Source organism: Anabrus simplex, chromosome 3 (genome assembly GCF_040414725.1).
Source record: "Anabrus simplex isolate iqAnaSimp1 chromosome 3, ASM4041472v1, whole genome shotgun sequence".
NCBI lineage: Eukaryota > Metazoa > Arthropoda > Insecta > Orthoptera > Tettigoniidae > Anabrus > Anabrus simplex.
Genome location: NC_090267.1, coordinates 307,038,661 through 307,052,151, shown reverse-complemented (window position 1 = coordinate 307,052,151; position 13,491 = coordinate 307,038,661). Strand labels below are relative to the sequence as shown.

Genomic DNA, 13,491 nt, shown 5'->3' with positions numbered 1-13,491 from the left:
GGAAACTGAGAGTTATCTTAATGAGACAACTTTTTTTTTTGGCTCAAAGGATATCTATAATTTGGATGAATCTGGTGTGACCACGATTCAGATACCAACAGAAATAATTGCACCAAAGGGTCAGAAATGTGTCGGGACGATGTACCTCTGGAGAATATGGTCAGTTGGCCAGATTTTGTGGATGTATTCATGCAGTTCCACTTATTCTGGTGTTTCCTCATGTCTGCTGTAAGGAGAGTTTCCTTCAAGGAGCCCCTGCACAGTCATTGGGTCTGATACATCCCTCTGGCTAGATTACCGAAGGTAACTTTTATTATGTGATGTAGCATTCCATCAAGTATTCCAGTACATCGTTGGGACACCCTGTTCTCCTCATATATGATAATAATGACACACATTTGGGTGTTAGAACTATTGGACAAGGAAAAGTGAATGGTGTGACCACATTAAAACTTCCTCCACACTGCTGCTGTGGACAGGACAGTTTATGTACCATTCAAGAAGTTGTATAACACTGCCTGTGACAATTACATGATAATGAATTCAGGAGATATAATAACAATAAATGATATTGTACGGCTTGCTATTTTCCTTGCTCTTTACTCCACAAAAAATGTAATTTCTGGATTCCATTGCATGGGTACTTACCCTTTTCATCCAGATGTCCTCACTGATTAGATTTGTTGGGTTAATATGGACAGGCTGCAGATATACAGGATGTAGCAGATGTTGACCACATACATATCACAACAGATACAAGACTACAGAGTGATGGTGGTAATGTCACCAATCAATAAAGAGAATGCCATTGAGGTCAACAGTGTAGGCCTAGACTCTGCAGCATATCCACAGCTGAAGGCCTGCAAGAAAATAGATCTATAGTCAGTTGCAATAGTGCCATCTGCACATTAGGAAGGTAGAGGCCTTTGATATCACTAAACAAAATCCATCCTCTTCCTGGAGCAACTAAAAGAGAAACTGAAGTTCAGCATGTAAGGAAACCAAGTAGGACTAGAACCCTAATGGACACCCCAGAATGGCAGGAGCTTCTGGAAATGGAAAATAAAAGAAGAAAGAACAAGAACATTCCAGTCCAGACCACCTGTAGGCCTGTGTCTAAACATTGTCCAGTGAAGACAATGGCTGGTAAGTGATAGCATTGATGATAACCTAATCCTGAATGTGGAAGATGGAGAAAATTTGGCAGAAAATCCAAAGGAGAATGACTGTATTACAGTGAAAGTGGCCGCTGAAGGGAAAGAAATATTTAGCCATTATGTTGGGTTGTTAATTGAATTAATTATGATGAAAGTGTTATATATCTGACATACCTCCAAAAAACATAGAAATTTAACTGACACTTCTCAATTTGAACAGATGCAGAAGCATTAATTTAAGTGACATTATGAGCAAACACCAAAACCTTCTGCTGTTGGGACCAAAAAGAAGTATCAGTGTTTGTTTCCTATTAACATGGATACCAACTGAGCGAGGTGGCTGAGCAATTACAGCTACGCAGCTGTGAGGTTGTATTCGGGGGATAGTGGGTTCGATCCCCACTGTCGGCAGCCCTGAAGATGGTTTTCTATGATTTCCCATTTTCACACCAGGCTGTACCTTTATTAAGGCGAAGGCTGCTTCTTTCCCACTCCTAGCCCTTTCCTATTCCATCGTCATAAGATCTATCTATATCAGTGCGACGTGAAGCAGAATACAGCTTATAAACCTCATGTTCTATTTAGTACACACCTAGAGATTAAGCTGGATTATGTCATGTAAACAATAAAACTATTATAAGAAACTAGCAATTACCCGCGGCTTCGCTTGCGTGGATGTTATAATTTGATCAAAGTAATCGTTCCTCGGCATTGTACTAAGACATTATCTGAAAATTCCTAAAGTATAAAAACTCACCCAAAAATGGAGTTTCATTTTCCCCAGAAATTCTTTGTAAACCATGTTTGTGATATTACCTATTGGGGCTAAGACGACCATGCGACATAGAACTGTACATGTGAGAAACAGTCTTCTCTCAGGTCGAAAAAATAAATACATGTTTCTCTATTTTTAAAGGAGATTCCAAATACCGATTCCCACATCTGTAAAATCTTCGGTTTTTGAGCTATACATAAGTATCCCCATAAAAAAGAATCCAACCCCTTGATCAGTCCTTCCCCCACCCCAACCCCCATCTAAGTGTATTTTCCTAAAATAAAAATACATGTTTCTTTATTTTTAAAGGAGATTCCATATACCAGTTTTCACATCTGTAACATCTTAAATTTTTAAGATATAAATATCCTCATAAAAATAATTCAACTATTTTTCACTTCTTTTCACCCCCCGTTAAGTGTGTTCTCCGTAAACAAAAAGGTGCATGTTCCTGTATTTTCATAGAACATTCCAAAAACCAAGTTTAATGTGTCTAACATGTTAAGTTTTTGACATATAATGTAGATATTCCAGTATTCATTTTAAAAATTCACCCGCTTTTCAAATTCTTTTCAGCTCCTTAACAACTTGATTTTCCGAAAACAAAAAAAAATTGTGTTTCATTATTTTTAAAGGAGATTCCAAATACCAGTTTTCATGTCTGTACATCTGTAACCCCTTCAGTTTTTGAGATAAATGTATACTCATAAGAATAATTCAACTTCTTCTTCTTACCTTCTTTCCACTCCTCTCCTGCCTTCAGTGGACTTCCAAAAACAAACAAATATGTGTTTCTTTATTCTGAAAGGAAATTCAAAATACCAACTTTAACGTCTGTAAAAGCTTCAGTTTTAAAGATATCAGTTTTTAAGAAAAAGTATCCTCATAAACATATTTCAACTCCTTATTTACTTATTTTCAACCCCACACCCCTTACATCGATTTTCCGAAAAGAAACAAAAATCTTCATTTTTGAGATATCAGTAGCCTAATTAAAATAATTCAACACCATTTTCAGTCACTTTTACCCCCCCCCCTTCCACCCAAGTGGTATTTCCGAAAACTAAAAATACACGTTTCTTTATGTTTAATAGAGATAAAAAATACCATTATTCACTTCTGTAACATGTTAAGTTTTTTTAGATATACTGTAAAAATTCTCATTTTAAAATTTCACCCCTTTTGAGTTCCCCTTAAGTGGAGTTTCCAAAAACAAATCACCTATGTTTCTTTACATTTACAGGAGATTCCAAACACCATTTTTTACGACTGTAACATTTTACGTTTCCAAGATATTCTGTAGATATAGTCTTTCAAAAAATTCACCCCAATTTGTCACTCCTGTTTAACCTCCATTAATTGGATTTTCCAAAAACTAAAAAATACATGTTTCTTTATTTTTAAAGGAGATCCCATATACAAATTTTCAGTTCTGTAATATCTTTCGTTTCTGAGATATATGTATCCTCATTAAAGGCATTCAACCCATTTTCACCCTTTTACACCCCTCCTATTGGGATTTACAGGAAATAAAAAAATATGTGTTCCTTTATTTTTAGAGGAGATTCTAACTACCCATTTTTACATCTGTAAATTTTAAAATTTTAAGATGTAAACACACTCATTTTAAAAAATTCACCCCCCCTTTTCACCCCCCAATATTTGGATTTTCCAAAAACGAAAAAATACATGTTTCTTTACTTTTAAAGTAGATTCCAAATACCAATTTTCAGGTCTGTAACATCTTCAGGTTCTGAAATATAAGTAGCCTCATTAAAGGCATTCAACCCATTATTCACCCTTTTACACCCTTCCTCTTGGGATTTTCTGAAAACAAAAGAATACATGTTTCTTTATTTTTAAAGGAGATTCTAAATACCAATTTTTACATCTATAAACTTTAAAAGTTTTGAGATATAGATACACACATTTTAAAATATTACCCCCTTTTCACCCCCTCCCTTAATTGAATTTTCCAGAAACAAAAAAATAGGTGTTTCTTTATTTTAAAGGAAATCTGAAACACCAATTTTCAGGTCTGTAATATCTTCAGTTTGTGAGATATAAGTAGCCTCATTAAAGGCATTCAACCCTTTTTCACCCCTTTTCACTCCTCCTATTGCGATTATCCAAAAACAAAAAAATACGTTTTTCTTTATTTTTAATGAAGATTCTAAATACCAATTTTTACATCTGCAAACTTTAAAAGTTTGGAGATATAGATTCACTCATTTTCAAAATTCACCCCTCTTTTCACCCCCTTAGCGATAGAATATCCAAAAATCCTCTCTTAGTGAGCACCTACATCTTAATATAAATATATCTCCAAAATTTAATTTCTTTATGTCCAGTAGTTTTGGCTCGGCGATGATGAATCAGTCAGTCAGTCAGTTAGGACAAGTTACTTTATATATATAGATTGACAAGTATTGGAAGATGGGAATCTCCTTATAACTTAACCTTACTTGTGAAGCAGACTTGAAAGAAAGAAAACATGGATACCTACAATGTCCATTGATAATGTATGTACTTGTATGTTTATGTATCAGGGAAAAACTTAATGTTTGTAACCTGTTTGAGGCATTGTTTATTTGATTGCATACAGTGCCCAATGCTGATGCCCACTAAGCTTTATAATGGGGTACACTGAGTGAAGCATAGATCATCCAGTATCTGTATTATTTTTGTAATTTTTTTTTGTATGGTAAACTTTAAGAACAGTAAACTGGAACGAAGACTCTGTTAAAGATGCTCTCTGCTGGGGCATACTAGACAGTGAGCTTTTTTAACAGTCTTCAAATCAATCAATCAGTCAATACTGATCTGCATTTAGTGCAGTTGCCCAGGTGGCAGATTCCCTATCTGTTGTTTTCCTAGCCTTTTCTTAAATGATTTCAATGACATTGGAAATTTATTGAACATCTCCCTTGGTAAGTTATTCCAATCCTTAACTCTTCTTCCTGTAAATGAATATTTGCCCCAATTTGTCCTCTTGTATTCCAATATCTTCATATTGTGATCTTTCTACTTTTAAAGACGCCACACAAACTTATTAGTCTACTAATGTAATTCCATGCCATTTCTCCGCTGACAACTCGGAACATACCACTCGTCTCCTTTCTCCCAAGTCTTCCCAGCCCAAACTTTGCAACATTTTTGTAACGCTACTCTTTTGTCGGAAATCACCCAGAACAAATCGAGCTGCTTTTCTTTGGATTTTTTCCAGTTCTTGAATCAAGTAATCACCGAGCTCGATAGCTGCAGTCGCTGAAGTGCGGCCAGTATCCAGTATTCGGGAAACAGTGGGTTCGAACCCCACTGTCGGCAGCTCTGAAGATGGTTTTCCGTGGTTTCCCATTTTCACACCAGGCAAATGCTGGGGCTGTACCTCAATTAAGTAAGGCCACGGGCGCTTCCTTCCCAGTCCTAGCCCTTTCCTGTCCCATCGTCGCCCTAAGACCTATCTGTGTCGGTGCGACATAAAGCCAATAGCAAAAAAAAAGGAATCAAGTAATCCTGGTGAGGGTCCCATACACTGGAACCATACTCTAGTTGGGGTCTTACCAGAGACTTGTATGCCCTCTCCTTTACATCCTTACTACAACCTCTAAACACCCTCATAACCATGTGCAGAGATCTATATCCTTTATTTACAATCCCATTTATGTGATTACCCCAATGAAGATCTTTCCTTATATTAACACCCAGATACTTACAATGATCCCCAAACGGAACTTTCACCCCAGTAATTAAAACTGAGAGGACTTTTCCTGTTTGTGAAACTCACAACCTGACCTTTAACCCCGTTTATTATCATACCATTGCCTACTGTCCATCTCACAACATTATGGAGGTCATATTGCAGTTGCTCACAATCTTGTAACTTATTTATTATTCTATAGAGTATAACATCATCTGCAAAAAGCTTTACCTCTGATTCCATTCCTTTACTCCTATCATTTATATACATAAGAAAACATAAAGTTCAATCAATCAATACTGATTTGCATTTAGGGCAGTCGCCCAAGTGGCAGGTCCAATAATACTGCCTTGAGGAATTCCCCTCTTAATTATTACAGGGTCAGATAAAGCTTCGCCTACTCTAATTCTCTGAGATCTATTTTCTAGAAATATAGCAACCCATTCAGTCACTCTTTTGTCTAGTCCCATTGCACTCATTTTTGCCAGTAGTCTCCCATGATCCACCCTATCAAATGCTTTAGATAGGTCAATCACAATACAGTCCATTTGACCTCCAGAATCCAAAATATCTGCTATATCTTGCTGGAATCTTACAAGTTGAGCTTCAGTGGAATAACCTTTCCTAAAACCGAATTGCCTTCTATCGAACCAGTTATTAATTTCGCAAACATGTCTAATGTAATCAGAACGGATGCCTTCCCAAAGCTTACATGCAAAGCATGTCAAACTTACTGGCCTGTAATTTTCAGCTTTATGTCTATCACCCTTTCCTTTATACACAGGGGCTACTATAGCAACTCTCCGTTCATTTAGTGTAGCTCCTTCAACCAAAGAGTTTGCTATTCTTAAACTTTACGATACAAAATATTACAAAATTAATAGAGATACTGGGTGTACTTAATATGGACAAATCACAAAAACTGTAAACATTTGGCACAAAATATTATAATCCACAAAATATGCCCACTGTGCCCCAGTCTCCCCAATAAATGGTAAAAGACTAAGAACATAGAACAGTCTCAACATCTTCACACACTGCCATATTTGAAGAGATAGGCATCACTGGTACTTTTAACATCTCGGCTTCCTTTACTCCGTTTGTGTTTAGGATATTTAAAGTTAGTGCTTCATCACAGGATATTATACTTCATTAATATTTACTTTTTAACTAAGTTTCAGGCACACTCCATTGCTTAACTGCAAGTGATAAACATTTTCTAAAATTAATCATGATGTGCTTGAAGTAACATAAATGTATATTTCCAGGTTGGTTCATCTCTGGAAGTCGGCAAGATCAAGTGGATGTTGATTTGGACCTGGGAGTGGTAACTGGCTATAGTGAAAGAGTGCAATTCCTTACCTCTCCTTCTCCAAAGACTCACAAGGCCAAGTGTAGCAGACAAGCTGTAATTAAAGTTGAACTTGGTGGAGCACTACAGGTGGCTCAGCTGGTTCTCAAATACAGCAATCCTAAATTATGGACACTACATATTTCAGATTCTTCTCTGGCTGAAGGTTATGGCAGTCTTCAAAATTCTTCTGCCACAACTGAGATTGAAGTTATAAACCAGCAGCTAAGAATATACAGTGAGTGGCCTCCACCTAACACTGTAGTGTCCATGAGAGATTCAGATGGAACAGGGACCACTCATTCTCAGTGGATGTTCCTGAGAGTAGTAGATGAGACAGTGAGGAAACATACACAAATGGAACTGACTATGAATCTTCGTAGCAACTCGTTTCGTTGGCAGGATGGTCGCCTTACTCAAGACTTCCCTGCACCACCGGGTAAGAAGTATTTTACGTAGGATATGACTTATACACTCATAAAATTGCTGAAAGTCATTTAATAAACTTTACATCCAGAACTATACATTTCAAAATGCCTTGACAAATTCTATATCAAGAAATGTAAAAGCTTAAGTGTAACAGATCATCAATGATTGTAACTACTGTAGATTAAAATTTATGTGATAATGAATAATCTTCACTATGGTCATTGTAATGGATGTTTAAATTTGTTAAATATAATGTTTTACTCTTGTTGTAATTGTTTTTCCTTGTAAATAATTCTTTACTGGTCATGATGATGAGCTGAATGCCTTTGCTCTTGTCTTATAACCAAGGCAGTTTTGATTTGAATCTTAGTCAATGTAAGGGTGAATTTTAAAACAGTCAATTTGTGTCCTAGTAATACAGATACCAATGACAATTTAAGACCTGCGACTTTGGATCTAAAATTAATAAGTACCGATGTGACTTTAAAAAAATTTTCTTCCAGGAAAGTTGGTGCTATGCTCTTTGCTATTTGAATGATCTACTAATACTGATTTTAAAAAATTATCTGCTGTCTTCATGACTAATATGTTTCTTGGTTTGTTATAGGATAAGTCATTTCATCCTGACCTGTTTAACTAAATTCACATTTATATAAGGGATTTAAAATATTACATCCTTCCTCCTCATTCATGAAATTTCTCATGAATTGTTTTGCTGGTACATATTATAATAATTATTGGATCATCTGGCTTTCTGAGTCTATTATAGAGAGTTTGATTCCTGCTCAGTCTAGTAGTATTTGAAGGTGCTCGAATATATCAGCTTTGTGTTGTAGATATACTGTCGCATGGAAGAACTACTCCAGGACAAACTTCTGGCATGTCCAATAACTATAAAAGTAGTTTGTAGGGCGTAAAACCAACTAGTATTACTGTGTTAAACCCACAGTATCTATATATATAAAATAAAGAGTTTTGTCTGTACATTGCTCAGAATTTAAAAAGAATTGTGTTTCTTTAACGGTCATGTCCGCAGTAACAAGAAAATGCACTTTTTAATTTTCCATAATTTCTGTCTGTACGTACGTACATACATGCATCACGAGAAAATGGCTGAAAAGAATTTAATGAAAATCGGTTTGTAAAGTTGGGGAATAAGTCACTACAATCATGCTGAGTGAAATGGTAGTTTAGGGGAAGGCCTTAAATTTAATTCTCAAATATGTATGTTATTAGTAGTCCTATCGATAAATACTACATAACCAAAGTTATATAGAATTAAATTTCTGATCATTTATGTCTTATACATTTTTACTGCACCAGCTATGATAACAAAGACAGTCATGAATTAGGATTTTTTGTTGCCAAGTCAATATCAACGCCGAGTCGTGAGAAAATGGGTAAACAGATTTTAATGTCTGGGAATAAGGAACTACAGCCTATGTTATAAATAATTTTTAGTTGCCCTAAAATCACAGAGTCAGAAGAAAACTAAATGTGAAGGCCTACAATATCGAAAGCTTATAAAATTGATCAACAATAACATTACATTGACCATTGTTAGTTGTGCTTTGTGTCTTCTGCTGCCACTCATCTCCGATAGATGGGATTATTGCTGCATGCCGAGTATAAAAGCCTGCCTGAATATTGGTGCGAAGTAGTTGGGGAGTTAGATCTTTCTCTTCTTTAGCATGCCATTCCTCTGGTTCATAAATTTTCTGATACTACTGGTACCGTATCTAACACATTGTTTCATCATAGCATTCAGTCCCCATTCTGAGGCACTGATTAGAATAGCACTGTGCACATTTAACAGAATAATGGCAGAGGATTGTTCGGGTCTTTCTGCAGCCTGCTCATTCCAGCTCTGGAACTTTGGACTGTTAGATCAGCGGCGTACTGCTGTTCGTTAAAAATGAGAAAATGTGCGGTTTTTAATTTGATCAAGTATTTTATGTGATAACATTGCTTTTAATTACTTCATTCCTGCTGGCATCATTGTAATGTCCTATGTTGACTTCAGTTGGAAAAACCACAAGGACAGTCTTTCTGAGAATTCCGTAGTGAAGCACGGGTACATCAGCTAGTATTGTTAATAAAATCCAGAGTTAATCATTTTGGATGATGAGAGGAGGACCAAACATCTTCTGGCTAGTAGCACTCATATCTATTAAACTTTGTTCTTAAATTTGCCCTAATTTGAAAGGTGACATGGAATTCTTTATTTTTTCGAAAGAATGAGTTTAATTCCATTACCAGTAATTCATTGTGGCTGCTTACACAGTGTTTTTTTGTTTCTAGGCTTATTTTATCAGCATGATGCTCAGAAGAATAAAGTGACAGTATATATTGCCATGAATCGTATTATCTCTGGAAACTGGAGATCTGGGTCTGGATTGTGTCATCTAACACTTAAGCTGATGGACAAGGAAGGTAAATTGATTCAAGTAAGCAACAGATAATAAGTTACACTTTATACATATGGTTTTACACAGTTTAAATATCTTACATAATGCCCAGAACTTAAGCAAAGGAAACAGTCCCAGCTAGCATGAATATCTTTTGATATTCCTGAACTATGTCTGTTTTCATTCTTTCCTATCACCCTGTCTTGGCCCTTTTTTGTTCCAAAGTTGTGAATACCCCATTTTGTAAAGGTTGAGTGAATTTCTTTACCTTCTGTCTTTTCTTTCTTTCAAATCATCTATTGCATTATTATTCCATTCATCAGTGACTTAAAAACTTGATGAAAGAGCCCATAGAATGAATTCAGGTGACCTCATTCAAGAGCTTTGGTTTCAATAGGTAATCATTGTTCATTCAATTTTCTCTGTAACAGTGATAGGGAGGCACACCTAATACACCAACTTAAATAATGGAAAGCAATAAACAAGCAGTAAATAAAGCAGCACATAGAAAGAGGGGTACTTGGTTGATAACGTAGAATAAACACAATGGCAAGCCAGTATAGGGGGCAAATGGGGTGGGGGGGAGACAAGGACAAACATGGAAACACAGAAGGATAAGAGCTATCTCCACATCCTTATGCATTGTGTCTTTTGGGTTCTCTCCTCATTAATCCCAGTTCTTCTACTTAGGGTTCCTATCCATCCCATTTTTCCTGGGACAGTCCTGCTTGTTCTTAGCAAAAGGTCCAAGTATCCCTAAAGAAAGTTTCAGGACACCCAAATGTCTTGTTTTTGGCCTGTTGGAGTGAGAACATCATTTTGATCAACATCATTGTTCTATTTTATGGGATTTGAAGTCTTCGAACACGCAGAGGTCTGCTGGGCTTCTCCTTACTATCAGGAGCATTGAGTGGAGGTTACAAATGAACTTCAGGAGGGACCCCACAGTTTGAAGTTCACTTCTGACTTCCGTAGGTAGAAAGGTTTGAGTCGTTGCTTGTACAGAATCTGTAGGTTCATGAGGTATATCATTACTTTGAAAATCTTGAGGGTTCAAGTCTTTGTTAGTGTCGTGTGTCTTTGCGCTCCTCGCTCTGCGCCGCCTGCTCCACGCACGTAACAGCCTGGATTGTTTTCGACCCTATGAGACGTCTGCACTGCGCTTGCCTGTTACATCAGCCAGCTATATAAAGGCGCTGCCTTCCAGCCACAGGCGAGGATTTGCCAGTGCCCAGCACCAGATTACGCCGAATGTCGAACACGGAGGCTATCCCTCTTAAAAAGGTGTCTCGAATACGTGGACCGATTCTGAGTGTTTGAGGTTTCACCTCGGGTTACTGCCTCTGCTCCCATTTCCCGCAGCCACGTCGAGCCCGATGACAGTATTGCCTCAGTCCCACCTAGGCTCAATCACATCAATTAGTATTCTACTAATATGCATTTCAATGTCAGTTCCTGACAAGTTACAGAAACAACTAATATTCTATTAGTGCAAGCTTTCGCTACTGATTACACTTGTGACGGTATAGAGCAGATAGTTTTCAACTATCAAGAACTCCAGCTTTTCAATGGACTTTCGCATCAAGATAGATTCATGTATATATGTATATAAAGTGTACATTTTTTGGAACTTCAGTCTTCAAGCAACGTTAACTGTTTAAAATTTTCATACTGCTTCGAGGAAAGTTTTATTTGAATGTATGTATATATGTTGTTAAGACTATCTGAAGCAATAAAATATAGTTGTGTTCCTGTATACCTGTTCTTGTATACAACAGTTAGATCTTGAGACAGTGCAATGTCTCAGTTGGTCAGTGTCTCTCTTTGGAATGTACCCATTGTCCAGTTTAACTTCATAATATACTTATGCACATGTAATAAATTTCATGTTGCATTCTGAATTGACTTATACTGCAATATAACTAAACAAATTTCTTAAATAAGAAATTACAGGTTTGGTCCACTACCCAGTATTTTTTTATAATGGCTTATTTAAAACATGTTTTGATCTTATTAAATTATCTTCAGCTAATAAAATTGAAAGTAATATTCTCAGCACTGATGAAACATAATATTAAAACATGGATATGACTGATATGAAAGTAAAAAGTGTTGGTGTTATGGAAAGATAAAATTAGCAGCCCAAGAAGCAACATTTTCATGTATAGCCACAGAATCGGACCAATGGACTCCACCACAGTTATTATAAGGAAGTTTGTGAATGAAAAGTTCACCAGTCAGTCAGTCACCACCGATCTGCATTTGGGGCTGTTGTCCATGTGGCAGATTCCCTTAAATTATTTCAAAGAAGTTGAAAATTTATGGAAAGTCTCCTTCGGTAAATTATTCCATTCCTATTCCTCTTCTTATAAATGAATATTTATCCCAATTTGTTCTTTGAATTCCAACTTTATCTTCATATTATGAATGTTCCTACTTTTAAAATCTTCACTCAAGCTTATTCGCCTACTAATGTAATTTCATGCCATCTCCTCCTGACAGCTTGGAACATACCACTTAGTCTTCTTGTTCCCAAGTCTTCCAAGCCTAAAGTTCGTAACATGTTCATAACACTAGTCTTTTGTAAAAAAATCACTGAATAGAAATCATGCTGCTTTCCTTTGGGTCTTTTTCTTTAAGTCCTTGAATCAAGCAATCCTGGTAAGTGTCCCATATACTGGAACTATACACTCTAATTGGGATCTGTCCAGTGCCTTATGCACCCCTCTCCTTCACATCCTTACAACAACACCTAAATATCCTCTTAACCATAAATATGAAGAAATCTCTAACCTTTGTTTTCAGTCCCATTAATGTGATTACCCCAGCGAAGATCTTTTCTTATATTATGTTCCCAGCCAAAGTGCAAACCGATAATTACAATATAATTTCACCATTTACAACATAACAAGTTATCAAGGAGTTAAAATATGTATGTATGTATGTATGTATGTATGTATGTATGTATGTATGTATGTATGTATGTATGTATGTATGTATGTATGTAATGTAATGTAATGTAATGTAATGTAATGTATGTAATGTATGTATGTATGTATGTATGTATGTATGTTCAGTCCGTCAGCGATTCCGCTGGTGGGATCCTTGACAGCTCTGCCATCAGCTGTCATAGATGGCCTAGGCATCAGTGAAGAGGCGTACTAGGGAAATGAGGAGTGAGGTAGTTTCCCGTTGCTTTCCTCACCGAGCCAGAGTTGCTATTACATATCAGTCTGCCAAGCCCACTGAAATGCACACACCAACCGACCCTATGAGCAACATTTTCACACCATTCATAGCAGGGACTGGCTGCATAAGGATTGGCATTACTAGCATCGCTCATACCTCAGTCACTTTCATATTGTCAAAGCCAAGGATAAGATAGAGACAGATCTATGAAAGTAACAAAATTGCTCTAGCCTATATCAGAAGACATAGTGCACTGTAAACACTAGGTCCTGCCAGCAAAGGCATAGTTTATTTCAATCATGATAGGTACATGTAGCTATTTGGATGTAAGGCTGGCACCTCTTCTTGTTACATACTGTAATCTGGAGAAAGGGTTATGGTAGAAGTTTCAAAGTTAACAAACTTAGGTGGACAAACATAAGTTTTGCTAGTGTCTGATGTCCTAGAAGTGTTAAAAAAAATGGTAGTAGGCTGTCACTATT

At 36.6% G+C, this 13,491-nt stretch overlaps 2 protein-coding genes across 3 annotated transcripts in view; both read left to right on the top strand.

The window, feature by feature from the left end:
* LOC136866788 (uncharacterized) overlaps positions 1 to 9,828 on the top strand; it is a 53,656-nt gene extending 43,828 nt beyond the window's left edge. The window contains exons 2-4 of the mRNA XM_067143894.1: positions 6,901 to 7,422; positions 9,714 to 9,754; positions 9,796 to 9,828. Coding sequence (XP_066999995.1) covers positions 6,901 to 7,422; positions 9,714 to 9,754; positions 9,796 to 9,828 — 596 coding nt within the window. The remainder of the gene's footprint in view (positions 1 to 6,900; positions 7,423 to 9,713; positions 9,755 to 9,795) is intronic.
* The window catches only part of LOC136867253 (signal peptide, CUB and EGF-like domain-containing protein 1), an 81,844-nt gene continuing 78,128 nt past the window's right edge, over positions 9,776 to 13,491 (top strand). The window contains exon 1 of one of the 2 annotated variants that reach the window (XM_067144394.2): positions 9,776 to 9,845. In XM_067144394.2, coding sequence (XP_067000495.2) covers positions 9,833 to 9,845 — 13 coding nt within the window. In that variant the 5' untranslated portion in view covers positions 9,776 to 9,832. Of the gene's footprint in view, positions 9,860 to 13,491 lie in introns of both variants that reach the window. The other variant, XM_067144393.2, reaches the window with a different exon arrangement.